The 27,832-nt window shown below is 38.0% G+C and overlaps 1 protein-coding gene and 1 long non-coding RNA gene across 3 annotated transcripts; one reads left to right on the forward strand and one right to left on the reverse strand.

Moving 5' to 3' along the window:
* Positions 1 to 27,574, reverse strand: LOC122974272 (complement C3-like). 2 transcript variants are annotated; one of them, XM_044342300.1, is made up of 42 exons: positions 24,725 to 27,574; positions 23,691 to 23,886; positions 23,328 to 23,490; positions 22,670 to 22,764; positions 22,203 to 22,291; positions 21,284 to 21,366; positions 21,107 to 21,194; positions 20,835 to 20,937; positions 20,374 to 20,494; positions 19,967 to 20,082; positions 19,415 to 19,561; positions 18,620 to 18,719; positions 18,410 to 18,498; positions 18,057 to 18,248; positions 17,754 to 17,909; positions 17,330 to 17,459; positions 16,650 to 16,712; positions 16,431 to 16,551; positions 16,224 to 16,312; positions 15,920 to 16,059; positions 14,861 to 15,073; positions 14,553 to 14,604; positions 14,340 to 14,429; positions 13,958 to 14,164; positions 13,666 to 13,741; positions 13,363 to 13,522; positions 13,103 to 13,198; positions 11,133 to 11,283; positions 10,132 to 10,217; positions 9,639 to 9,716; positions 9,341 to 9,496; positions 9,155 to 9,217; positions 8,942 to 9,023; positions 8,758 to 8,806; positions 3,489 to 3,579; positions 3,267 to 3,356; positions 3,067 to 3,169; positions 2,783 to 2,872; positions 1,745 to 1,834; positions 1,571 to 1,654; positions 515 to 659; positions 1 to 267 (listed from the first exon to the last, which is right to left on the reverse strand). In XM_044342300.1, exons 1-42 carry the CDS (start codon positions 24,799 to 24,801, stop codon positions 126 to 128), a joined length of 4,752 nt encoding a protein of 1,583 aa, XP_044198235.1. In that variant the 5' UTR covers positions 24,802 to 27,574; the 3' UTR covers positions 1 to 125. The 2 variants fall into 2 exon arrangements, with proteins under 2 accessions (XP_044198235.1, XP_044198232.1); XM_044342297.1 differs by having other exon boundaries at positions 9,155 to 9,496.
* Positions 3,632 to 5,073, forward strand: LOC122974999. Its single transcript, XR_006400532.1, has 2 exons — positions 3,632 to 4,074; positions 4,708 to 5,073. It is a non-coding gene; the product is annotated as an uncharacterized LOC122974999 (long non-coding RNA).
* Positions 27,575 to 27,832: the final 258 nt, after the last annotated feature.

Below are 27,832 nucleotides of genomic sequence, written 5' to 3' on the forward strand. Positions count from 1 at the left end.
TAAGACCATTACATTTTAATCAACAGTGTAACATTTTAACTTTTACATCACTTATATCTTGTAGCAGTTTAAGTTTTAGACAAAACAGCTAATTTCAAAAAAACATTTTATTTCCTTGAATTTCACTACGATTGACATCCAAAGTCTTGGTACGTCTTGACCAACTCCTCAATGTCCCAACAGGTTGTTCTGTATTCTGCAGTCTGACACTCTGTGTCCATAGGCCAGTACTCGATCCAGGTTCTCTCACTAAGCACATACTGATACCTGAGGAGAGCAAAGTTAAAAAAACATATTGTATGTTCATGTGGTCAGCTACCTGTAGTAATCTAGATTTAACTTTTTGGATTGAAATATAAACAGATGAAAAAGCATGACTCCCTCCCTTCCATAACAGGTAATATAGCAACAAACTAAGCTGCACATGACAGGCAAACCTGATTTTGTGTAGTAAAAATGTTGAAACTGAGATGATGCTATGAGGAGGGTGCACACACACAAAGAACAAACTTACGATTGCCTCTCCTCATCTCTGTGAATATCTTCGGATATGCCCATGATAAGGAAGGTTTTGCCAATTCCCAGATTTAAAGCCTCTCTGCAGTGTGGATAACTGAGGAATGTGCGCTGGGAACCCTCAGGAATCACATCATAAAGTCCTGTAATTACAATGTAGGAGAAGAGAAAGAAGATCTTTTAACAAACAACTCAATCAAAATAATAATAACAGACAGAGTTTGATGACGTCGTGGGATTGTGGGAGTTGCTGTTTTCATTGTTAAACAACCAGCTTTTGTTAAAAACAGTTCGGATTACTCCAGTGTTCATCGTTCAGCATGTTTCTACCAGGAGCTGAATTATCCACAGAGGTCTCCTCCTCTCCAAAACAAATGTACATGGGGATTAAAACAGGCAAAAACATGGAATAAAGCAGTTTCACGTAAAATAAATCTTTATTTCTACGACGCTGTTCGGCGGGCACAGGACGTCAGCCGAGCTGCAGCTAACATTTGCTCAGCTTTTGTCTCTGATACCTTAAAACCCAGACATCCAATGACTAAAATACTTAATCTGGTTGAAAGATATAGTTCATAATGGCCGGAATCTACAAAGTTTATTGTAAAAATGTGACTAAATACTGAATAAAAGTCAATTTATGACAGTTTCTGCCAAACAACCACAACACTGATGTATCATCTTGCAGGCGTGTACTCTTTAGTGGGCGCCATTGTGGCAGACAAATACAATGTCATACAATGCTGGGTATGAACCATGGGGGTGTACCAGAGTATTTCTTGACCAGGACCAGTAACTTCCTGCAGTCTCCACTAGTTACCTGCCAATGCAAGCTAAACTATCCAGCTGCTGGCTGTAGCTTCCTGAGAGTGATACAATTGATACAATCATCTAATCTCACTCTTGGTAAGAAAGCAATTTCCCAAATATTTCCCAAAATGTCAAACTCTCCCCAAATTTCAAATAGTAGTAGTAGTAGTGGCAAAAAATTGTCACCTTCAATTTTAAGGCACTTTTGTTTCGTTTTGAAGGTTCAAAGCAGATAAATACCCACCTTCCTTGATGACTTGCAGTATCTGCATTGTATAAATGTCGGTGGACCCAACGTCCTCAAAGTTTTCCACTCTCACTTTGTAAACTGAGGACAGACAAGTTGCAGATGTTAGCTCACATACTTACTTCCTCGATCTCCCACTAACACAAATGCAGTCCATTTACATTCTCTTACCAAAATCAATTGCGGTCGGTGTCCTCTCACATAGCTTAGCTGTGCGCTGATTGTTGTTGATTTTACCCTTCTTCTGCATACTGCAGTTCTCTGGACACAGACAATGGGCACAAAACAAATACACAACTTATGACCTGATTAAATAAGCACATGTGCATATCTGTGAATAAGTTGATGGGTGAGTACAGCTGTAATCAAAGTCACAACTTAATTTTGTAAGCTTTGAGCACTGCTCTGATCCTATAGGATCCAGCAGGTGCTTGCTGATAACTACAGTAATGTGCAAAGGTTTCAGGCACTTAATATGTTTAAATTCTTATCCATCACATATTACCATCTGGGAGGCAAATGAATGGTCCCAAATTCAACCTGCAGCATGACAATGACTCCAAACATACAGCCAGAGTCACAAAGAGCTATCTTCAGTGAAAAGAACAAGGAGTCCTGCAACAGATGGTCCCCATGGAGCCTAAAACTTTTGTACAGTATTGTATGTTACCTTCAGGTGATTTACAGTAAACCAAATTCCGGGACCATCTCCTTTGCCAGATCTTAAAGGGTACTTTACTGATTTTATGCATATTTACACATCTGAGGTGCACTACTCAGCTTGTGAAAACATGTCAGCAAGGTTTGACCATTCTTTTTAGCCATATTAGCAATGTCTGTCAGTTGGTCCACTTCTTTGGTTCAGACTGAAATATTCCAACTATTGAATGGATTGCCATGAAATTTGGCACAGACATTAATGTTGCCCTCAGAATGTATTGTAATCAGTTTGGTGATCCCCAGCAATCTCAGCTATACTTTGTGTTTTAGTGCTTATTAGCAAATATTAATTCTAAATCGCTGCAGTTTACAGACAAAGCAGAATGATCACCCCCCCAAACCACTGATCAAAATATGCTTTACCTCTTTGAAGCACATTGTTCGTGTTGTGTTTATGTGCTTCTTTTAGAAGAATTTTTGGTGTATGGTTTGCTTAGGTATGCTTGCTGTAGACAGATTTTTTCATCCGTGAGACTTCATCCTGCTTACCTTCAGCACATATGCATACATTATTTGTGCAGAGCCTCAGAAGCTGTCCAGCTCTTCTCTCCGGATGGTAGAATTTCACACAACGTGTCTCTGCAATGAGAAAGAAAGATATTTAAAAAATGTTTTCTGCCCATTGCTGTACATCACAAAATAATCATAAAATACTTTGAAAATCTAATAATTTCTGCTTATCCATCCTGTTAATTACTCTGAATTTTTATCAGCAGCAAAGAAAAATGAAGCTCATAGAGGCAGCATACAGTATAAGTGTCTTTGAGACTCACGTTCATAGTATTCATAGACAGACACAGCAGCTGGTTGTAAGATGCCCACTTTCAGCTTCTGATGGATCCTAAAAGTGATCTCCTCTGGATGTTGGTGAGAAACCTGTGGAGAGATGTAAGACAAAGGTGAGACAGATATAAATAGAGAAAGAACAAGGCAGAGAGAAAAGGGGTAGAAGGAGGTAATACTGATGCCTTGCCTTGTCCAGGTAGATAATGAGTGAGCCTCTTTCTGACAGGACTTTGTTCATCTCATATTTTGCAATGATGCGGGCAGGTCCTCTGGACAACTACACACACAAACATACACACAAACATGATTAGACAACTTCCTAGACCATAAAACACATCTTGTTTTCCTAACCCTAAATACTGACTTTTGAACTCTATACAGGTATGTGCATATCTGTAAAGACTCTTACTAAGTCAAGGTCGTTTGTGTTAGCGGTGAAGCCTGTTAGCAAGCCAATATCCAAGATTGACATGGTTGCATCGCGCTCCTCGTCCTTAAACCTGCACACAGAAAATGGACAGAGTATTTAAAAAAACAGAATAAAACAGATGAATGAAGTGAGAAAAGTGAAGCTTTATTAAATATCCTTACAAGGCCCCCATGAGCTGTGTTTTTTTTCACAGACAGTGGGCTCCCTTAAATGGCTACATGGCTATATTTTATATAGCACTTTTATCCTATATTTTAGGTTAACTCATTTACTTGTCAGATGGATTTTATTTACTTTAGTTAATCATTGGTTAGGTGGCGTATTGAAAGTTCCTGTTGGTGGAAATAATATGTTAACTGTCTATCCACACTATGCGCTAAAATGTTGATGAGAGCAGACGTAGAGAAGAGTGTGCAGTGAGTGAGAAATTCTTTGGATATTAAAAAGTGTAAAAAGTTAATAAATGTGTAATGTGTGTCTTGAGGACAGCAGACAAGTGAAGTGACAGAGTGAACAATCCAGGGACCTGCGTGCCGTAGGTTAACTATTCTTTTGTAACGTCTTGGTGAGTTAATTTTTTCTGCTAAGCTAGTGTAGCTAACTCCTGTAGCTGGTAAGAGACAGTCAACATGTGGTTCTGCAGGGAGAGTGTGTATGTGCAATGCAACATCTATTACATTTTACTGTTGTGAGATATTAGTGTCGACCTTAAGTTAAAGGGAAATTTCTGTGGTGTGAAAAACCTGAGATGTAAAATGTTGCTCACCAAGTACTTTTCCACTGTGTCATAATGGTGTTAATGTGCATAACAGAATAACAATTCTAGTTTCATACTGCTAGTGTGATAAACAATTTTATTTGTGCATAAGGATACAACATAGAAGTGAAAGCACTTAGCTAAATGTTACTTCTATCATAAAAACATAAGGTGTGTCAGTCCATGGTTAACAAAAGAATAAATTCATGTGAAATGTTATTTCTAAAATGTTAAAATGGTTAAAATGTGTGATCATAATTCATGACCGATGTTAAAAAGAGGAGAAACACGGTTCATAAAAGAAGATATTGTACAGTTAAAACTATTGAACTGATTGTTATTATGTTGTAGTGGGATATTGAGAGTTTAATGATGTGTCGATTTATCATAGCCACAGATAATGGAGACATGACCGAGAGTAATTGCCCTGTTGTCATACAGGCTAGGTTATTGATACTCCCTCAAGATACCGTGCCTTGGACCTTGGATTCTGAATTTGCTCCTTGATGAAGAAGATGGCAAGCCACTATTTGTACTTCATCAACCCGGAGGAAGACACCTTTCCTTCATCCCCTTATGTGGTGGTGTGGTGGGACTGCGATCCCTTTGCTTTTATTACCGGGTGCACCCAGAACTATAAACTGACCTAAACACTGAATAGACTGACTACAACTAAGGACTGATAAAACTTGAACATAACAAAGAACTGAACTTTGTTACACCATAAGGGACATTGCTTCAGAGGAACTAAAGACGTCTACTGTACATGGTTTATTAAAATTGGTTATTAAAGTTGAATTGCTTTAAGTTATGTCTGTTATTGGTTTTAATAGTATATTTATCTGCTGAAATATGGGTTTGTAGGAGTATTAGTACTTTGAGCAGTGAGTTGCTAAGCAAGTGAGGCTGTGATGAGATGTCTCAGCCCAGAATGATCATTTGGCTTTGGGTCACAGATGTGCAGAGGTCCATTTGGGCTTTTGCTGGCTTCTTGTAAAACGTGTCAGTGGGGATTCAGGCTTGAGTTTCTTGTGATCTTTTGGTTAAATGCAGAATAAACTTTCCTGATTACGCTTTGTGTTTACTCTGGCTTGAAAGACACTTCAAATAAAAGACTATGAAAAATATGAAAATGCAAGGTTTAATCTTAAAAAGATCGATAACTGAACATGTTTTAAAAAGGTTTAAAATATGCGCTTACTTAGAAAAAGGAAAGAGAAGTCTTAAAGGGGTAGTTTCTTACTCATGAGGAGGAGGCCAGCTCAAAGAAAAATCTCTGTGAGGCTATTTTATAAGTTTCGACAAGAGTGGAGTAGTTTTGAATGTTTTTTAAACTGAACTAAGCTGAATTACTGATGAATATTCAATTTCTTTGTTCTCAGGACCTGCATCTTCAGAAATAAGTGAACTTTTGGAAAAAGTCTAATTCTGTGTTTTAACACGCAAAAATCACACTTCAAGTCACTATGACCAAGTATTTCACATTAAAGTTGTAAACACATTCTTTTCATAACGTTCAAGTATTTCATAATATTTTCTGATTAATAACGATCCTGCTGTAATATAATGAATAAAAGAGTTAAAGCAGCAATTCTGTGAGGTGAGAAACAAATATACATTCAACATAGTTATTTCATTACTTCTGTAACAAAGCATTCAAGGTGACTTCCTAGCTAATGTGCTAATCAATATATGATTAAAGTTAGGTCATTTTCAAGTAATATTGCATAGACTATATAAACACCAACAAGTGAGATTATTCAAACCTATATTTCTAAACTTATCAAAAAGATGACAATATGATAAAATGTAAGATGACCAACTTCTTCAACATCTCACCAATATAACATAGCACTTATCAAAGTTACATCATTCTTTATGAATTTTTAAGCTAAACAATTTGACAGGGCCCATATACTGATTAAACGGCTAATTTCACAGTTATTAAGGTTTGGAATATAACAAGAGTTCATTTTGCAGTGTTGCAAAGGAATGTTCCTCTTGAGATTTGTAACCTTGGGATTGTGTAGATAAAAGGGTCTGTGTCCCATTTAAGGTAGGGCTTTTTGTTTTTTTCTGTGGTCCAAGTGACCTTAGGGTCAGTTTTATGCTTTTAGTTCGGGCAATAATTTCAGGATGTTCAGTCAGAAATAGTCTCTTAGGAGGTCTTTCTAAGTCTGTTGAGCATCATTGATCAACCTCCACTTAGAGGGTTACAGAAGTCAGTTCTGCAGGTGTGATAAGTTAAAAGAATGATACACTAAAAGGGCCATACAAGCTTAAAAAGGACAGTACACTTAAAATGCTGTGATAAGGTTAAAAAGATCATAGTCATGAGAAACAATTCATAAGATGTGTTTAAAATGGGTTAAAAAAAAAGTAGGAATTCATTATGTCAAAAGAGGTTAAAATTTTAAAAGGTCTTTAATTAATTCATTGTTCATTTCATCCTTTATTGTCAGAGGTTCAGCTATAATGGTATTATCAGTGATCCGCAAAGTAGTCTTAATCTACTAGCGTGAGATTGATTGCTTTTGTCTCCACCCACGTATCCAGGGGAACTCGCGGTGTTTTCTTCATTTGAGTAAACGCTCTCACTGAAGAAACATTACCGTATCACTCTTGTGATTATTTCTCCCCGTTTCAGGTATGTTGTCGGCATTTGACACTATTAAGGTGGTTGTAATAAATTTTCTAATATGTTTGAGTGTCAAGTGAATGTATGTGTAACATTTCAAGTGAGTTAAAGTAAAGTTTGCCGAGTATGGTAAAGTGTCTGGCGAGCTAGCTCCCGCTTGTTAGCAGAGTTCAACCCGTAACTATGCCAATTGCTTCCACCATTTTGTGAATCCAGTTGTCTACATATGCAGATGTATTTTACACAGTTTTTCTATATTGTCTATTTAGTAACTTTTATAAGGTTATGAGAGGTTACTGAGTTACAGCAGTATATTATTTACCAGTAACAGTAGAGAGAATAGGAATTATGTCTCAAAGAAATACTGTATATTTGTGTAACTTGAACAGGGTATGTATGCTACTGTAACCAGCCTGTTAAGCAGGGTAGCCTATGTTTATTTGTAGATTGTGTATATGTTCAATTATTCATTCGGGTAAACGCTCTCACTGAAGAAACATTACCGTATCACTCTTGTGATTATTTCTCCCCGTTTCAGGGGCGTAACACAGGCCGAGGGTTTACTCTTACCAACTTTGGAATCCAGGCAAGATTACTTTAACACAACTAAAGAACAAGCAGTTGTCAAGGCCTGCTGTGAAACTAGTTCATTGTACCTGAAGAAGGTAAAAAAAAAAAGTTTTTCTTTTGTTAAAAATGTTTTTTTTATGTTTTTCACTGTATCATCTTATTTTCTTACAAAAGAAAAGTTTTAATGTAAGTAATGTCCTTTACCTATCTTCAACCCCTCCCTACGAACTTAGACACTGGTCCAATATCATTTAACTACCCTGTGGTCATTAGGTGTCGCAGGGGTTACATAACCAAGCGTCCTTAGTGGTTTTGCCATAGTCTGTATCAGTTATGAGATTGGCCAGCAGCTGTCCTATGATGACATCATTGATGACTTTGCTGCTAAAACATCTAGTTTTGAAGATGATGATGATGTTAACAATGCTAAGCTAAGTCCCTTAAATTAAAATAAGTTTTTTTATGTGTAAACAGCAGCATTTGGTCCCATTTATATGCATATGGAATATTGATGGCTGAAGAGCAAAACCTCCTATCTGAAAAATGCACGTTTTTGAGAAAACTAAAAAAAAACGTGTTGTTTTTTTTCGCAGAATGTTATTTGTTAAGGACACCCAACACATAATACACTGTTTTTGTACTATATTACTATATTATATGTTAACAATACTGTAATAACTATACAAACATACAGTAAACAATACAGTAAACAATACCACATATCCTTAACAAATAGCATTCTGCAAGAAAACAACAAGTTTTTTTTAACCCTCCTGTTGTCTTCCCGTCAACAATGTAACTTTTGTCCTCCGGAGTCAAAATTGACCCGGGAGGACAAAAGTCCCCAAAAACACCCAAAATTCAATGAAAATGGTGATCATTACTTTTACTTGCAAAGTGTGTGTTATGGAACCATCCATGTCATTTTCAGGCGATTAGATGAAAGAAATTCATATTTCTGATATAAAAACATTTGAAAACGGGTCAAATTTGACCCGAAGACAACAGGAGGGTTAAACAAGTTTTCTCAAAAAAGTGCATTTTTCAGATAGGAAGATTTGCTCTTCTGCCATCGATATGATGCAGCGATGAAATATGATCCAAAATGCTAGAAATGGCCCTTGATAGCAGGCAATTAAAATTATGGTAAAACTGAGAGGAGAGAAATAGAAACAGAGCAGGGAAGAAGTGAAATATTGAAGGACCATAGCTGGCTAGAAAATTATCTGTATAAAGCCATGTTACTGAAACACAAGTCAGTGTTACGTCTTGATTGTACTCACAAAACTTCTATTTTCAGCTTGTATATCTTCTCATCATCTTCCATTCTATCTGGAGGAGCAAACAGTAGATGAGCATTAGTATTTTAAATAGTTTTTCTCATTAAAGAAAGATACTTAAAGAACATAAAAAGCAACAAATAAAGACTAATATATACAGTGGATGAGACAGAGGGCATCAAATTACCTGGGAGGAGCTGCACAGACAGGTTAAACTGTTGACAGTCACTCTCCTTCTCTTTAGGTAGAGCGTAATACAGTGACACCATCTGTCACATAGACAAAAGTGCATTTTAATATTGCATTCATTGTGATAAATGAAATTAAATAATCTGGAATTCCAAAGGGACACATCAATACACAACAGATGATCAGAACAAAAATATTATCTTTTACTTACTGTCAGCGTTGCTTCTCCGGTGCCCTCTGCAGTCACTTTCACATCCTGGTTTATATTATGGAACTGTTGGGATTTAATTATGCACACAAACACACACACACACGGGTCAGCGGGGAAATACACACAGAAAGCAGAATGCATGATGGTATGATATGTGTGTTTGTGCATGATGTGTGTGTGTCTCACTGTAGATGTTCTGGTGATATGGTAGTTGTCCTTGTTGAAGTTGAACTTGTCAGGGAATGACATGCCTGGCAATAGGATGTCCACATTCAGATCATACTCTGGTTCTTCAGCATTTGCCCAGTACTCAGCTACAGCCTGATACACTATCATGGTAGCCTGGAGGGAAAAAGAGTGTGAGGTGGGGGTGGTTGGGGGAAAGAAACTTGAGCCCATTTGACCTGAAAAAAAAGTGCAGTTGATGCACAAATAGTGGTATATGAATATACAGTATCAAGGTTGACAGAGAGGTCTGTGCTACCTGAGTTGATCCATAGCCTCCGTCCACTTTCTGCTGTTTGTTGAACCATCTCACAACAGGTCTGGCATCCTCAAAGGCCTTTATTAACAGAAGGCAAGAAAAGGGTCGAAATCTGTGCGATTGACTGTGTATTTGATTTTTTAATCTTAATTCTGTTATGGTTAAATTATTTCCTGTCAGTTTCTAAAGTGAACCATAGATTGTTAGATTACCGAATCAGTTTTTCCTATTATTATTATGACACAGTCATCTTGTTGAGACATGAAACTTGTCCGATAGAATCAATCAATCACAATAAAGCATAATGTCTCCTTTATTTTTACATTTGACATTACTGAGAGACAAATTTCACTGACTTTGGTTTCCAGTCAGGGAAACGCCTCTCTTCACCAACCATCTGCCTTTTAAGTGAGCTAATAAGAATGATGACTCTCTTGTGTGTTTTCTGCAACATGACGTGCTGGTGAAACACACATAATTGGGACGTACTCACCTCGACCTTGACCAAAGCCAGAAGAGCATAAGCTGTGGTTTCAAGGGTGTACACCTGTCCCTTAGGTACAGGCCAGTGGGATAACTCTGAAGGAGACACAGACAAATATTTTTTATTGCTGTGCTTTACCTGTGAAAAGCTTAATCAACTATTAAATCTCCAATCCCTAATCTTAAAATATCTAACCTAATCTGTGAAAAATTAAATAAAAAGTCTGACTGATGAGGCCAGTACTGACATTGATATTTGAAAGTTAAATTATCAGATATTTGTCTTTTAATATTAACACCTAACATAACCAAACATTTCTGATAAAGATCGATTAAAACTTCAAAATTCTTATATTCATACTGAGCAGTGGCAGATTGTAACTAAGTGCATTTACTCAAGTACTGTCCATAAATACACATTTGAGGTACTTGTACTTTACTTGAATATTTCCATTTTATGCTACTTTGTATTTCTACTTAATGTTGTTGTTTTTATTATTGAATTATTATTATTATTTTTACTTCACTACAATTCTTTGCCTCTAATAGTTACTGGTTGCTTTTAGATTAAGATTTTACATAAAATATTATATTTTAATATTCTAACTGTTGTTTAAATTGTCTGCTCTTTTCTGTTTAAAATTTGTTATGTACTTTGTGTGAAAGGTGCTATGTAAATAAAGTTTATTACTAATATTATTATAATAAAGAAACATATGATTTTATGATGACACTTATATAATATGATGCAGAGTATTAACCTATGATGAGATAAACTACAACATTAAAATGTTCTTACATGTATTTGTTAGTGATAAAAACAAACAGTATAATATAGGCTACCAATAAAATATAACACTCTAAAAGAAGCCAGTCTGCATTATGAATACTTTTACTTTTACTTGAAGTGTATTTAGCTGATAATACTTCTGTACTTTAACTTAAATAACATTTGTTCTGGTGGACAATCTATGTAAGTGAGATACTACAATAATTGTTGTGTGACAACACCTGGAGAAACAAAGTTGTAGAGGATCTGCCGGTTCAGTTTGCCTTCATTGGCCAGGGCATATGATGTCATGGCAACAGCATATGGGTTGGTGAGGCTAGGCAGAAGCTTTTCCAGGTAGGCAACAGCTCTGTCTATACTGCCTGGCAGACTCTGGACAGTAGAAGAAGATGAGGGAAGGAGGAAGAAGAGAATGGGAGAACAGGCAGACAGGAAAAATGAACACAAAAGGCTTTAAAGCAACTAATTCATTTTCAATATCCACTCTGTATGTTAGAGCAGTAATTGAACCTGGGACAAGACTGGATTGTTCCCTCTCTTACCATCTTCTTTGCCTTACTGCCATACAGCCATACTGAGCCTAGTTACTGAGTTACTGAGTTGGTTACTGTTGGGGTGTGGGGTAATGATGTTATGCATAAACACAAGAGAAAAAGAATGAGGAGTGTGTGTTTATCTGCTCTATTGTAAGCTGCAATTGTTTGCATGTCTGTCTGCAGTACTATCTACACTTTGGTGACGCTTTAGATTACAGCCCACAACGTACAGCTTAATTACTCTGTAGTTACAGTGAAATCTTTTGTACTAATGGTGTACCAGTACAGTGCATACCGATACATATACGTAGGTACAGGGGAACAAGATGTCACGCTATGGAATAAGGGGGCAACAATTAAAGTACTTATAAAGAACTTAAACTGTAGTTACTTTTTAACTGCTGGGTACCTATTCTATTAGAGTACCTATTCTTCTACAGAGTTCATTATGGTTCAGCTTTTCCAACTTGCTGCCATGGCTTGCCGTGTGACCATAGCAACCACAGAAACCATAGTTAGGGAAGAGCATTGGGAAACAATACAGGAGTTGATTTTACTGGCATCAGAGTTTCCTGAATGGTACACTTATACACTTGGTTGATATTAGCAGCCTGTGGTGTAGCCTACAGGTTGGAAGGATCGGAGGCAGCTGGGAGCCATTGTGCCTGCATTCTGCCCTGCCGATTCAAAACACAGACTATCAATGTTGTTCGTTTGAAAGCAACTTTATAAAACTAGGACTAACTAGCTCTACAGCAAATGTGAGATTAATTATCTACTTTGCCACAGCTGATAAATTTGCTAGCTTGCAAAACTGATGGTCACTGGCTAGAAATGCTTTTGCCTGCTTTTATCTACTTCTGTCTCATATTTAAAACTTTCTGCAAATTTTCAATCTGTCACTGTTACCATTAAGTGCATTATCCACCTGTTGTACATTTTCAATGTGTGCATAAAAAACCCTGAAATTTTGAAAGAGTTTTTACATTTGGCTGAGGTGGAAAAGATGATATATTGATAAAATCAAGATGCAACAAAGTACAATAGCAACCTGAAGCATGTGACTTAAATGTCATTTAAGCTTCTGCTTCATTGAAGAGACAACAAATACCATGTAGACAGATGAGGGGACTATACCGTTCCCCAGATTAATGCATGTGACAAATATAAATGCCATATTTCCATCACATTTCCACATGGTTTTCCATTGTTTGAGGTTTGACTAGCGTTCTTTCAGTTACATCAGCTTGTTGCACCCTCATCTTCTGCAATGGTTTCATAGCATCAAACTGGGGAATTAGCACCAGTAACTTTGTATCTTGATGTGCCCGATTCCTAACATTTGAAGTCAACAGTAGTTGACGGAAACATGCATTAAGGCATGCATTCTCATCTTCTTTAGCCAATTTTCTGGAAACATGATTAAAATTTGTGCTACACTGAGTATTGTAAACCACATATGTGCCATGCAAGAATGGAAAGCTTGACAGGCTTAGCAACAGTAACTAGGGGAACAGGGTTTAGCTAGCGGCCAATTGTTTAATGGTGGTTTGGTGACTGCAGAAAGCTTGCTTTCGCTCATCATTAATTTGTAGTCAGTGAATGAAAAAATAAAACTGGTGAGGGAAAAAGATGTTTGCACGTGAGGTACTCACATTCACTGTGGCAGCACACAGTGTGCGTGACTCCTGCATAGCAATGAGGCAGAAGGCCGTCATGGAGGCATCTGAATCTGTGCCACGCACATCACCCTACACACACAGACACACAGTTGTCAGAACCATCATCAATATCAACAGCATGAACATCTCTTTGTGCATATACTGTAAGATCATAGTGATGTGATTGTTTTTGTCTCAGTTAGCTATTTTTAGCATCAATTAAAGACTGATGTAACTGAAATCATTGCACGCACAATCATCTCTCCATGGTACACTTTTCCAACTTCTCTAAACACGCCATCAGGTTGTTGTGTGTTGAGAATTAGAAACTTGACAGCATCACAGATCTTATCTTTTTCCATTGCCACCAGATCGTTGGCCATGGTAAAAACCTTGGTAACATATGCTGTCAGCCTTAGAGAGGAGAGGAGAGGGTGTAAAAGTTTAGTTAAATTTATTTTCACATGAAATACACCCATCCTCACAAAGTTGGAATCTCAGTTAAGTAGGATGAGCAAGCATTTACATATGTGTTTATGAATGTTTTGATGCCTCACCACGTGCTACTTTGTTGATTGGCCCAAGCAGCAAAAGAACCATCCGACTTACGGTAATTAAGCTCGTTCTGGTAGCCTGCACACAAACAAAACCCACAACCTTTTCACTGACTGCCATTCAATTAATCTTATCCAATGGATGACAATTTGAGAAGTCTTGTGATCCTCGTTTAAAGTGTATAAGGTCATGTTTTTTTTCTGCAATTTATTGATATCATTTCTGCCAGTCAGTAGTGTAGAAATCCAACAGATAGAGGTTTTTGTGCTAATTGTTGTATCGATGTGTGCCTACCGGCTTGGATGTGTTGCAGAGCTTCGCCACGTTTCTGAAAGCCCACAGTCTCCCACTGGTTGGTTTTATCCAAATATGTGGTTGCAATGACAGGCAGGGTCATGTAGATCATGTTGTCCTCTCCACTGCCTGAGGGCCGGACAATCAGACTACCCATTGACGTCCCACTAATGGCGTTCTCCACCAGTTGACTTACTTGCTCTCTCCCTGCATGCACACAGACACACAGAAACCATAACATTATAGACTGACTGGGAGAAACAACCAAACAAACATGTAAAGGTCCCACACAACCAGTGAAGTCATTGCCCATGAGAAGCAACAACAGTAACAGTTTACACCAGTGCAGTTTTTTGTTTGCCCATACAACATTATATCTCACCTGTCACAGAGATCTGTGTTCTAGTAGGTGTGTCTGGAACCACATCCTTCTTAGGAATTCTACTGTTGATAATTACTTCTTGTTTACCATCTAAAGGGACACACCATGGTCAAGTTGGAGGATTAATTACCAAGTGAAGAAAACATGATATTACTAAATTATTTTGTTGCCCCTATACTGCAGCCATTTAATGAGTAAACTCATCACACAAACCTTTAGGGTCCAGAGTTATGCTTTCTTTAGATTTAACCAGTACGCCTTCAGGCTGGAGAAACAACAGGACAAACATCAGAGAAAATATTGTTGAGTAATCTTTATAGGCTGGTGTGTAGGAAAATACAACGTGGCTTCCCTGTTCAAATATTGCTCTATCTTTCTTAGTCTGTTTTTCTTATTTTCAGTTGCATTTAAAAAGACTGATATACAGAAAACAAGAGTCTTCTAGACATGCATCAAAGTCAATCGAGTGGCTAAATAGGGCAACTGTACAAACTGATTGCAACTGGTTGAAAGCCTCTTACCACCACCCGCAGCATCTTCCAGATTCCATCACTGAGAGGAAAGTCTTTAACAGCTGCTTTGACCTCAATTGGGTATTGTCCCTCCTTCATGGGAATAATGATAAAGGGTACAGATCGTGTCGTTTTGGGCTCAACTTTAACTTCCTGACGATACTTTCCACGCTTAGAGGCTGAACTGCACACATGCTCTGCCTCAATCAGATCCACACGCACCTTGAAAACAAGACAAAGATGGAGAAAGAAACTGAGGTATGTGCAGTTGATTGAAGATGAGGATCCCCTCCCTGAGTAGAAGATTCTGAAATACTGTATGTTGATTCTTCTGAGCATCTACACATAATTTCTTATCACTTTCAACAATTTCAGCCAAATTTGTGTTTCCTTATCTACAGAATAACAACATTATTTTTTTCTTAAAGGACCAGTGTGTAGGATTTAGTGTCATCTAGTGGTGAGGTTGTAGATCACAACTAGTTGAATACCCCTCCCGCTCCAAGTGTGTAGGAACACCTATGGTGGACACGAAACTCACGAAAAACGCAAAAGGCCCTCTCTAGAGCCAGTGTTTGGTTTGTCTATTCTGGGCTACTGCAGAAAAAAAATGTCAGACCTGCTCCCTATGTAGATATATTCCATTTCTGCTAAGCCTGTTCTGCTACTTACCACTAAATTCTACACACTGCACCTTTAAATAGGGATTTGCATGATTATTGATAATAATAATGATCAGTATTAGTTTAAGTCAGTTAACGATGAAGACCCCATTTGAAGAAAATGTCATGCTTTAAACTGTTTCCTAAAAGATCAATTTGATCTTAAGAATGGAAAGGCACACAGCAGATATTGCAGTGAGACATCACAGTTATCACAGACTGGAGAAAGGATTGCTTTTTGCTTTACTTTCATTTATTATCTCTCTTTTTTTGCCACATGTTGAATGTCAGTCCAATATTTACTTTTGTTTTTGCCCTTCTGTTTGCAAACTCTCCAGAAAAATAATATGATTTCATCAGCTTCCTGAATGTCCTTAAACACCAGAGCAGAGAAACATAGACTTACTGTGAGATAGTCTGGGCTGTAGTTGTGGAGAATTGCCTGAACTTCTACCTGCTCTCCACGGACAGCAGAGTAAGGCAGCCTGAGATCAATGAAGAAATCCTTCCGGACAATTACCTCTAACGGATCGCCAACACAGATTCCTTAAAGATGGGAGGGATTAAAAGAAACACAACAAAACAAGGGATGACAGAAGAAGAAAAACAAGTGTGAGGGATGGAGAGACAGTACAATAGAGGGCTTTTGGCTTTAAGGTTAAAGAGGCACAATTAAAGCACAAGACAGATTTTAGTCACTGAATCCTCACCTTTGGTTCTTGACAGACTAATGCCAGTCAATTCCCAGGTTGTGATTGAGTCTCCCAAAGGGATATGTTTGTGATAGACTGTTTTGTCACTGAAACATAGAAAAGTGTTATCAGGTTGACAGGTAAAAGGTCATTTTAAATTCAAGTGGTGTCACGAAATTAGTTATCAGTATATTTGTATGTGTTTATAGATGTCAGTTGACTCACCAATTAGGTTCTTGTGGAGGGCAAGCAGGCAGTGTGATATCTAACCACAGCCAACTTTCAGGGAATTTGGTGCGAGCAATAATCTCATTGATGTCCGTGTAACTGTTGTCATCTTCCATACCTGATGAATACATTTAAAAAGGTTACTATTTGTAACTGGGAGACAGTGATTGTTTTCTAGCTTGGTGGTTATTGGGTCGTTTCAGCTGTGGTTCTTACTTAAGCTGGATGCAACGGCTGTAGTGGCACGTCTCCTCCTGCTGGGGGTCGGACATTTCAATTCTGGAAATGCAACACAGACTAAATCTTTAAATGATGATCAGTGGCTGACTGTTGAAGTCAACATGGAAATGTCCCAAAAACTGCGGTTCACCCAAATTACATAAAACATATTTTCTCACTTACCCTAGTAGTATTTGGCAGGTAGTTTTGGAGCTTATGATATCTGTTGCTTATTTTTTTTCAAATTTTGTTAGTTGTGCGGAGAGCATTAAAAAATTACATTAAAAAAAAACTTACTTCAGAGTCCCTGAAACTATCTGCATGGCAAGATACCTTATCTTAGCTGACCTCCAGTGGTTTAACTTCTTGATTTCAACAATAAAGTGAAATCAATCAAATACCACAAAAGGGAAATATCATGTAATTTGGGTGAACAAACCATGTAAAGAGCAACTTAAAACTCCCTGAAAATCGTGTCTTTGCTGACCTCTGGTGGTTTAACTTCTTCTCTTCCTGCAGTGATGCACAGGTATACTCAATGACCCAGTGATATAACTGCTGGGTGTGGCTAAAGGTGCGCATTTCTGACCACACCCAAGCTGGGTTTGGTTGGGAATGGATGAATGAGATAAGGAGGAGGAGGGAAAACAATGACACTACATATTAAGTAGTATCACCTTGTCTATAGGGGGTCCCAGAAGCAGTGCTGGACTCGAATAACAGCCCAGCATCGTAGAACACACTCATGCTGTCCTTCCCTCCACCTGGTGTGCAGCCTGTGTCGTACTTCTCTATTTGGTCCCACACCTGAGCAGTAAAATACAAACATACAAGGGTTAAATTAAACAGACATATCAGTAAACTCACATGACAAATTGCATGCCAAAAATCTGCTGCATGAAAATATCCTACTGGATATTATTTGAAAGCACAGACTAACACACCTGTATACTCTGTATCTATTTTTAGAGAGAGTATTTATCTGTACTTTAGAAATACTGAAAAGGGAACGTGTGTATGTTATTTATGTCTTAAACCGAGATTTTGCAATGAATCCTCTTTCAAATAGTTTGGAAAATACAGATAGAATAAAGAAATTGCCTTTTTCTGGGTGAGGCGGTGCTTGTTGTTTAGGGCATAGACGCCTTTGTCAACTGCCACCAGTCCCACTATGGCTCCTGGGTCTCCTGTGACCTTTAGACCAAACATCCTGCGAGGCTCATAGGATGGAGCAGGTCTTGATGATTCCAGCTTCAGCTAGATGTGAAGGAAAGGACAATGAAGGAAACATGCAGATTTGTACTTGTTAAAGCAGTTACATTAAAATATATCCTAGAACTTAAATCAGCTTGAGTGTGGGTGGATTTTTCATTAGTTTAACTACTTCAATGTTGTGTGCCTCACCGAGCCCATGCAGGAGTCCTTGACATCCACCCAAACAGAGTCTGATACCACTTCATTGTCAACTGTATGGTAGTAGGCTATGATGCGGAATGATGGCAGCATCTCTTTGGTGATGGGCAATGACAAGGGAATCAGTAATTGTCCTTTTAACTGGTGACGGCCATGTTTCACCAGCTGACCTCTGTTCAGGATCTGAGGGCACAGATTTGAACATCAGCACTCAGCCAACATGTGTGTACATATTGGCAGATTGCAGGACACAAACATTCAAGTGTGTGCACAAACACACATACACACACACACACACACACACACACACACACACACACACACAGGTATGAAACATTTCTCACCAGGTATGTGATGTCTTGAGTTTGGTGCCTGTTGAGGATGAGGTTGATTTTCAAGTTGTCCCCTAATTCCATCTCAGCTGTATCCACCCCTACAAAAATTACATTTTGTGATTATTACTAGACACGGAAGAGATCTTGGCACTTGGCAGCACTGCCGCTGCCATCCACATCTTTTTTTAAAACCTCATGTTGTTTCAGGATGCTTCTTACCTATGTGGATGTAGTTATTGTTTTTGGTAGTATATGGGAGAGCTACCATGGTGGCTGATGCTTGCCTTTCAGGTGAAATGCGAGGATCGCTGGTCTTTGCCTGCGTTTGGACACGCACATAAGTAAGTGTACACACACAGTTAAATAAATATATGCACATGAAAACAATTAAAGAAATAGCAAAAAGATTTGTACCCATAGATGAACATCAGTTGACAGAACAGAAAAGGACCTACAGATAATAGAGTGACACTGTATAATAAAGGCCGGTTATCGCTGCCAAATTCAAAGTTTTTGAGCTTGCAAATATTACGGCTTTGTCCTATTTGAGGGCTGTTTTAAATCTTGCCACTTAATTGTTTTAAATAAAAAAGTGTTCCTTTTTCTCTCCTGAGTTAAGGCACTTTAAACTGACATCCAGCATCAACTGACGCTACAACTCAACTGGTATTATCAACAGCACTAACTTCACAGATAAACCTGTGCCTGGCTTTTTGTCAGTCATCTCCCCATTGAGTTTTGCCACCAGGGGGCAGAAAAACATCAACATACACAGCCTCCACATGCGGTATTACTGGCTTATAAATTTATAATGATGATAATGATGATAATATTGATCAACTTTCATATCCAGCAGACACAGAACCACATTAGCCTTTATTTGGAGTTACATTTCTGCCCACCTGATGAATGTGAACCTAATACTCATTCTCCTTTTAGCTTAAAAGTTGTAGATTTAAGCTTCTGTTTGCCAAACCTGGCTGTAAAGACTTTCAAAACATTTTGGAGACTTACAGTGATCGTCAGTCTTGGGGCCTGTACATCTGTATTGACGAAAAGCTTGACCATGCCATTGGATGCAGTGATGCCCTGCACCTGGCCTGGATCGACTACCACAACAACATGTTGTGCTGGAGTCTCATCAGGATTCAGAACTTCAATCTGCCATCCAAGACACAAACAGCTGAACAATCAGAAAAGATCTAAATATCTCTAAAAAGACATTATTAATGGTAATGTAATGCTATTAGATTACTTTGGCTGCAAACTGCATAAGCTGGGCACTAAATATTATGACTTAATATATATAGTGACCCTGTGCATTTATTTGTGAATTTCTACTGTGTAAAGATCTGTTTTGCATCATAATGATCCAGACAAATTGAAGCATTGCACTAATCAGTTACAGTTTTATGGACATTTAGGGAGCATTAAACAGCGTGTGGCTTTTGAAACAAAAAATAAGAAAGAAAACAATAATGATGGTATGAAAGTTGGGCTCAAACAGTGACTGTATTTCAGCAGTGAAATATTTTCTGGAAAGGGTTTATTCATAGAATTATTTACCGTCACATCAAAGGACATTCCTGGTTTGAAATATTTGGGTGTTTTCTTGAAGTGGATGGTGTAAGGTGATGTGACAATCTGGATGCCTCTCAACTCTGCCTCCACCATTTCACTACCTGTGAGATTATGCAGAAATATATGCATGTGCACAAAAAAAACTGATTACTCAAGTATTTTTACACATTTTTGCTTCATTCATGATTAATCGATACAGAAACAATGTAAATCCATTAAATTTATTTATTTATCTCGATATGGCATTTTTCTTTTCTTTCTTTGTCTTTCTTGTGTTGGAAATTTTTAGACGTTACTGATGGTTAATTTGAGCCCTGTTGTGCTGCTAAGTCATATGATTCTCACATGATCAAACGTACTGAACAGGCAGAAACACAGTCTCTCTTTCTTACCGCTATCTGTCAGCACGCTGACAGCTACATATATGGACTTCCCCACCAGCTCATTGATGTTTGGGAAGGTCTGTGTGATGTGCTCTCTCCTCAATTTAACCTGTCCAAGACCATTCTCGACCTAATGTGACATAATACAGAAATGCATCTTGAAATACAGTGTACAAGTATACAGTGTAATATCAGTGTACAATTGATAGGAATCTAGTTGGGTGTGTAAATTCTTATGTTAATCTGGCTTAATTCTGAACATGAATACCTCTCTCTGAATATAACAATTATAACTGACATATGGACAACAGTAAAATCCCAGATATTTTTCATGTTATGCAGTCTTGCAGATTTTGTAGCACTGGTAAAGGCCAGATTTGGGTTTGGCCAGATGTGCTTGTGCATATGAGAGATTAGACACACAGAGTACGACAGATAGAGATGCAGCAAAAGTGTTAGTATGCACTCACCGGCACTCTCTGAAGAGAGCTGGGAAAGCTGTTCTTTTGACCCTCCTGCACAACCCCAAACACTACGTAGGCTGTCCCGTCCACCTCTTTACCAAACAGATACCTAAAACCACAAGAGAAGGACACATTTTAATCAATCAAATAAAACAGGAGAGAGTTAGAATAGGAACTATTACAAAGAGATTAGTCAAAACACCTTTTACTTTCTCCTCTAATCCAATCTACCAATCAAACTCATTCTCCAAATCCACAAAACAAGAACCTGCACTTACGTAGCTTTAATGTCAACGGTGAAGTCTTTGCTGTCCGCATAGAAGAAAGCCGTAAGAGGCATCAGTTTAACCTCAAAACTGGGCAGCACTGAAAAATTGAAAACATTTTATTGGATGTCTAATCAAGTGTAAGTTGTATAGGTTTTTAAATGACAGTTCAAGTAAAGAGGGACTCACTGTATTCTTTGACCTCAAACTGTGTAGAGAAGCTCTGCTGTGGGTTGCTCCGGAACCTGGTAACCACCTTCCACAGTCCGGGACTTAACACACACACACACACACACACATGGACAAATACTTCAATAATCAAGCAAAAGATTAAAATATTAGTAGTAGTAGTCCAAACCTCAGATTCAAGTTATTTATGTCTTATACAAGTTTAGATATGAACAAATGAGCTGCTGCAACACACTTTTAGTGTCCTACATTCAGGTTGGCCGACAAACTACACAATTGTTAGAAAGGTATCTTTGTTTTACCCCTGTTTAGACTGATTATTTAATAGGATTAACTGTACTATGATTCATTTACAATAAATATTCAGATTGAAATAGGCTGGATATGATAAATTACCATACAATTAAAAGGAATAATTTTGGGAAACAAACAAAATTGCCTTCTGGTGGAGAGTTACATGAGAAAATTGATACTTTACCACTCTCATATCTGTACACTAAATATAAAGTTATAGCCAGCAGTTAGCTTAGCTTAAAAGACTGGAAACAAGGGGAAACAACTAGCCTGGCACAGTCCATAGATAACAAAATTCACATGTTCACTATCTCACTAATTAACATGTTATATCTCATGTGTTTTGTTTGTACAATAACCTAAGTCTGAAAACAATAATTTACCTGGGGGGTTGACCATTGGGCCAGAGCATTTCTTGCCTCCACGCAATAACTTCCTGGAGTCTGCGCTGGTTGCCTGTCAATTGCTAACTTTTTACTTTCAGACTTAATGCAAACCAGACTAGCTGTTTCACCCGGTTTCCAGTCCAAATTGTTACATGTTAAAAATGTTAAATTCCCCACTAACACCTGCCAACCACAACAGAATGTACCGTAATGCAATTAAAGTAAAATAAAATACACACCTGACAATTTCACCCAGTCTGAACTTTCCAGAGTGGATGCCTGATTCCAGAGAAACTGGATCAAATGGTCTAATGAAGCCTTCAGGGCTCTAAAAATATGCAACATTGAACAATCATTAAAAGATTAAAAATGAGCCTTGTCAGTTTATACATTTATTGAAATCATTCTATATTTTCAACAAGTCCTTTGTTTACTGTCCATAAATCTGATCAGTCCTTGGACACTGTCTTAAACATTTCTTAATTTTTTTTTTTGTCTACCTCTCAGGGAGAGGCTGCAACACAACCACTAGAGGGAGACATTTATTTTTATGGGTGGGACGTGTGTCGGAAGAGATGAAACAAAGGAATACAAAGGTCATTCAGGTATTTAAGAAGCATGCAGGGAGAAAAAGTGGAAAGTGAGAAATGATCTCACCTACAGTTGAACAGTGACAGCTCATTACAATATAATGTTGAATCATTACCACAGTCTCAATGACAATGTAAGTATCAACTTGGGTTGCTGTATCTCTCTCTACTGGCTTCATACTGGGCGTCACTGCAAACATCCTGTAATAAACTGAGAGACAGAGAAGAGGTCATGGTGTATCTATTTTAAGTTTTCACTTTATTATTCCACTTATGTGAAAAGAAGAGTTCATTTTACTGTAGTTTTTTCATGCAGTCACTCTTGAAAAATGAAAGATGTGCTGGTCAAACTGTGATGCTCTCAGAGATGATTGGGATTTTTAGGAGGGGAATATTAGGGGGAGCATTTCCTTTCTAGCAGGTGTTTGTATTCTCTATTTATTAAATATTTTTTCTTTTTCTTTTCTCATTGTTAAAATGTATTTATCTCTTGCTTTAAAGACTTTAAAAATTATAGTTCATCTTACGTAGTCTATCCTTCAATTTTGAAATTGATATTGTACATTATCAACACCAGTAAAAAATGCTTTCAAAATATCCTTTATGAACACTAAAGAAGTAGTTCATAATGTTTATTGTTCAATTTTGCAACAGCTTAATACATTCTACCATCTGACATAGATTGGGTGATATATTTTCTAGGGAGATACCTTAGCATACCTACAGATATTTTCACAGGGGTAGACGTATTTCTCAGCAATGATGCGAACTTACCTTCGCTGTCGGGGGTGTAGAGGGTCTTGTCGGTCTGGATGAAGATGTAGCCAGACTGGAAGGAGACTAAGACGACTTTCTCCAGCAGATAGTCAGGGAACTGAGCTTGCAGGTACACATACTGCTTCATGTTAGGATCCTTACTGAATTCCCCAGCAGGGATCTGAAACCAGAGACATAAACATTACATGAGGAGCAGAATCGATATGTCATGAGCATTTATAAATGCTAAATCTATTGTTTGTGGTCTTGATAGAGAAAATGATTTCTACAAATTAGGTGATGAATGCAGGCAAAATACAAAAAGTCAAGTATTGTGTAAGAGTAACATACAGTATACAGTACACACAGTATTTATTTTACCGTAATTTGTCCGAAGCTCTGGAAGCTGTTTGCTCCATTAAGGGTCACAGATGTGATTGCCAGCATTTTGGTTTTGGTTGGATGGCTCAACACTTTGATTTCGACCCTGATGTCACCTCCGGTGCAATCTTGACACTCCACAAAGATGTTTTCTGCTGTTCCTACCCGCAACAAGTTGGGGGCAGCCATCACTCGTCTGCAGAGCAGTGGGGACAGAGAGAGAGACAGTATCACTGCACTGAATCAGACTGCTGCTCAGGATGCACTGACTTACTGACAAACATGGTCTTTTTTATTGTAAGGCACTATAACCCCCACATACATGCTAATGACAATGAGGTTTGTCACTATTTAAACACAAGATTTACTGCTGTAACCCTGTGACACATGTTAATGCCTTAGTGTGGACATTTTCTTACAATATTTGTTTCATTTAAAGGACTTTTACAGACTTAAAGAGATAGAAATGTCCAGAATTTCACATTGTTTCCATATTTTTCCTTCCTTATTTCTTTAATTGTCTTATGACCCCTCAGGTTTAATTTTGAACCACTGCTTTGCAGCCTGAGGATCATCTGATCTAGCATAAACTTCACACACAAAGAGTAATCTATTTATTATCTTAACTAAAATCCAGCACTGGATCAGTAAAACTGTTTGCTGTGTGTGGTGTACTGCATCACTGTGCAAACTCAGAACAAATGTGGGCCAACTTGCTGGCATCATTTGAAAGACCACATTACCTTGACTTATGAAACTGTAAACTGGTCCACTGACCATTTTGTAAGACACAAGTGAAATTAGCACTATGTTAAACTGATACACGCGCAATAAGTCCTTTATATCCATACACTTTTTAAATAAATTATAAATGTAGAGAACCACTGATCTTGTTGTTGTGCTCCTTACAGTTTCACCACAACAATTTGAATATCAGGAAGCTGAGCAAACAAACTGCATATTTTGTATTTTTGTTTTGTCTGTGTTAATTAAATCTCATGAAGAGTGTATGAAGGCAAGCTAGGTCTACTTACAATGGAGCTCCATCAGCCAGAGAAGCCAGGGAGGCAAAGGCCAGAGAGGCCAGCAGCCACAGTGCAGTTCTACACATCCTCCTCCGATCCTGATCTGCTGTCAATGAAGACTCTAGCTCTGCAGCACTCTCCTTCTATCCTCTCACACCTCTACCTGTCCTCACTACCGTCTCATCCGTCCCCCTCTCAAAGGTTTCTGTACACATGTGTAAACACAACACACACATGATTTCCCAGCAACAGTTGAGAAACTGCTCAGTTCTGATAAACATTGAAGGGTAAACAGAAAAAATCAATGAGGGTTTACATACTTGACTAACTTCTAAACACTGTTGATTAAACAGTTCTTTGCAGAATTAAATAAAAACAGCAATTTCACATTTCTGATGTACATTTTCTAATATGATTCCCTTGTTTTTTTCTTGCTTGTAAAATTTGAGTCCCCTATGGTTATTCTCAGCCTGCTGAATAAATATATTTCCACATAAAAATTTTGAACATGCACAAACACACAGACAACTGTTGAGGTAAAAGTCTATTTGGCAGGTTTTTTTGAGTTGCAACACCAAGGAATTTTCTCCAATGACAATCTGATTCAATAATTATGATCTATCATTTTAATGTTTATTTCTTTCTTGAATTATATGATTATATATTTTTCAATAATTCAGATAATACTATCTCTCAGTGGACTTAATGATTTGCATGTTGTATATACAAATATGTCAACCATCAGAGATTTTGCCTGTTTATACAAAGACATCTACCCCTTTAATTTGGTTGGTTGTATAAAGCCAACGAGGGCAATGTGGTAAATTTATGAGCAGGATTGCTTTATGTAAATTCTGGGTTTTTCCGTCATGTTGACTTGTACTCTTCATGTTGTCAGGTATTTAATTTTCTGGACTTGTCAAAAACAGACATATCTCTCAGGTATTTTATCCATGAATTTTATATATTACAACTCTTTCATCTCTATTGATTGTAACAAAACATATTTTGTCAGGAAATTGGATTTGAGACTTTTTTTTTTATTAACATCTTTTTAAAGAACAACAACAACAAAAATAGAACATAGCAGCAAAAAGTGTTCATGTTTAGTATTGAGGTTGCAGTGGGTGGTGGTGCTGGTGTACTGGACTGCATTATATTTCGTCCACTCCAATTACATACATGAGAGGGGCAAAATATTAGGAACACTTTTCAATATAATACAATGTCAACAAAAACTGAAAATGTATAAGCCTCATAAAAGTAGAATTTATGGCAAAGCTGTTGTATTGAATTACATTAGATTGCACTAATTAGATTGCAGCATTTTCAACAGGTATTTATCTCACTTTGCACAGGAAAACTCTTCTCGATCACCAAGGTACATTATTTAAAATCTAAATTAATTTTCATCTGAAAAACTGCCTCCAGAACGTTGTGGACACTTCTCCAAAATGGCACCACAGTGAGGCAGTTCCAGAAAATGTGGAAGTGATTTGCCACAGCGCCTGTGCAGGACCTCCAGCAGACAGTTTGATTAGCATAGTTAGTAGTTTGAGCTGTAGTACAGAAGACTCAAATCACTTCCAGTTGAATTCTCTCCAGGAAGGAGAGATTGTCATTCAGGTCCTGTCTCATTTTTCTGTGTTACTGTGAAAATTTCATTAACAATACTTCCCATGCTTAGAAGTTGCACTGCACATATGATCTGCCTCAGTCAAACGCACCTTGAAAACAAGACAAAATGGAAAAATGGACTGATATATGTCTTCAAAGATGAACAATCCCCCAACCACAGAGTGGATCGGCTTCTGAAAGTTTCAGGAAGTCTTTGTCATTACCTGTAGAATAAGAAAAACACTATTCCTGTCTAAAATAGAGATCCAGTGTCAGTACTGACTGAAGAATGTGGCCTTAACAACTCTACTGAAAAGTCATAATATCCTGTGAGAAAGAAATAATTCAATGAGTATTCCATCTAGCATTATTTGCATCCATCCTCTTTTGAGCTATCGGTTGTACGTGTTGGGTTACTTTGGGTCTAGCCTAGGCCTTGAGGACTCACTACAATTCTTAAGTAGAAGTAAACGTTCTCTCCTCTCCTTGAGACTCGGAGTAACTGTCTGTGTTGTTTGGGGAAGTGAAAGCCTCTCTGATAAAGGGTGAATCAGCATTGCCATGGTTACCAAGGTTGCAGGTAGATAGGTAAGTGAGTAGATTCAATGGCATAATCAGACATTCAAACCAGAGTGTGCTGATGGTGACCTGAAGTTCCATGCAATGTGACCTGAACTGACACGGGTAAAGTGCAGTTCCTTGTTTAGAAACTAGTGAACCAATTGGACTAATTTTTCATATTGTAGGCTGATCTGTTGAGGTTAAAGACTAAGAGTCAGAAGGCAGAACGGGCCATCGCTCAATATCTCCACAACAGTCCGGAAATTAAAGATTGATTTCATGAAAAATACGGTCTTGTTGGCCTGACAACGACTTAGCGACGTCCCAAGTTGCACTGGGTGTGTTTTAGTGAAATATGTTTGCTTGTAACACTGTGAAACCCCATACTGTATCAAGCTTAACAGTGTCTCATCGTGTCTTCACAGTGCCATACTCTGAGAGACCCAACTTGGGCCCGACATGCTGAGTGGGCCCTATCTTACACTCATTGGGCCCTATCTTACACCCGGCACAAAGCGGCACCAAGCGCAATGCAAGTGTCTTTGCTAGTTTAAGACTGACACAGTTGTCATTTTCCCGTCCAGCGCCCATGTTGTTTAAATAGCAATGGCACTTGTGCCCGTCTGAGCACCCATGGGCATGTTGGTCTTAAAATGAGGTGTGGTCAGGCGCATTGTTGGCGCATTGCTATCTTGAGGCAGCAGAGAGCAATTGTGCTTTTGACCAACAAAAACCTGGTCTAAAGTCAATGGCACAGTGTTTCACTGTTATTTTAAGGGCACATTATTAGGACAGTAATGTGCGCCTACATAGACAAGTACACAACACGCATACACTCTGCTTGTTACACGCACACGGATGCGCAGCAGCACACAGACATTCAAAAGATGACAAATAAAAGGATAACAGTGTGAAAGATAATTATTGTGTACATTAACA

The sequence above is a fragment of the Thunnus albacares genome, chromosome 3 (genome assembly GCF_914725855.1).
Source record: "Thunnus albacares chromosome 3, fThuAlb1.1, whole genome shotgun sequence".
Taxonomy (NCBI): Eukaryota; Metazoa; Chordata; class Actinopteri; order Scombriformes; family Scombridae; genus Thunnus; species Thunnus albacares.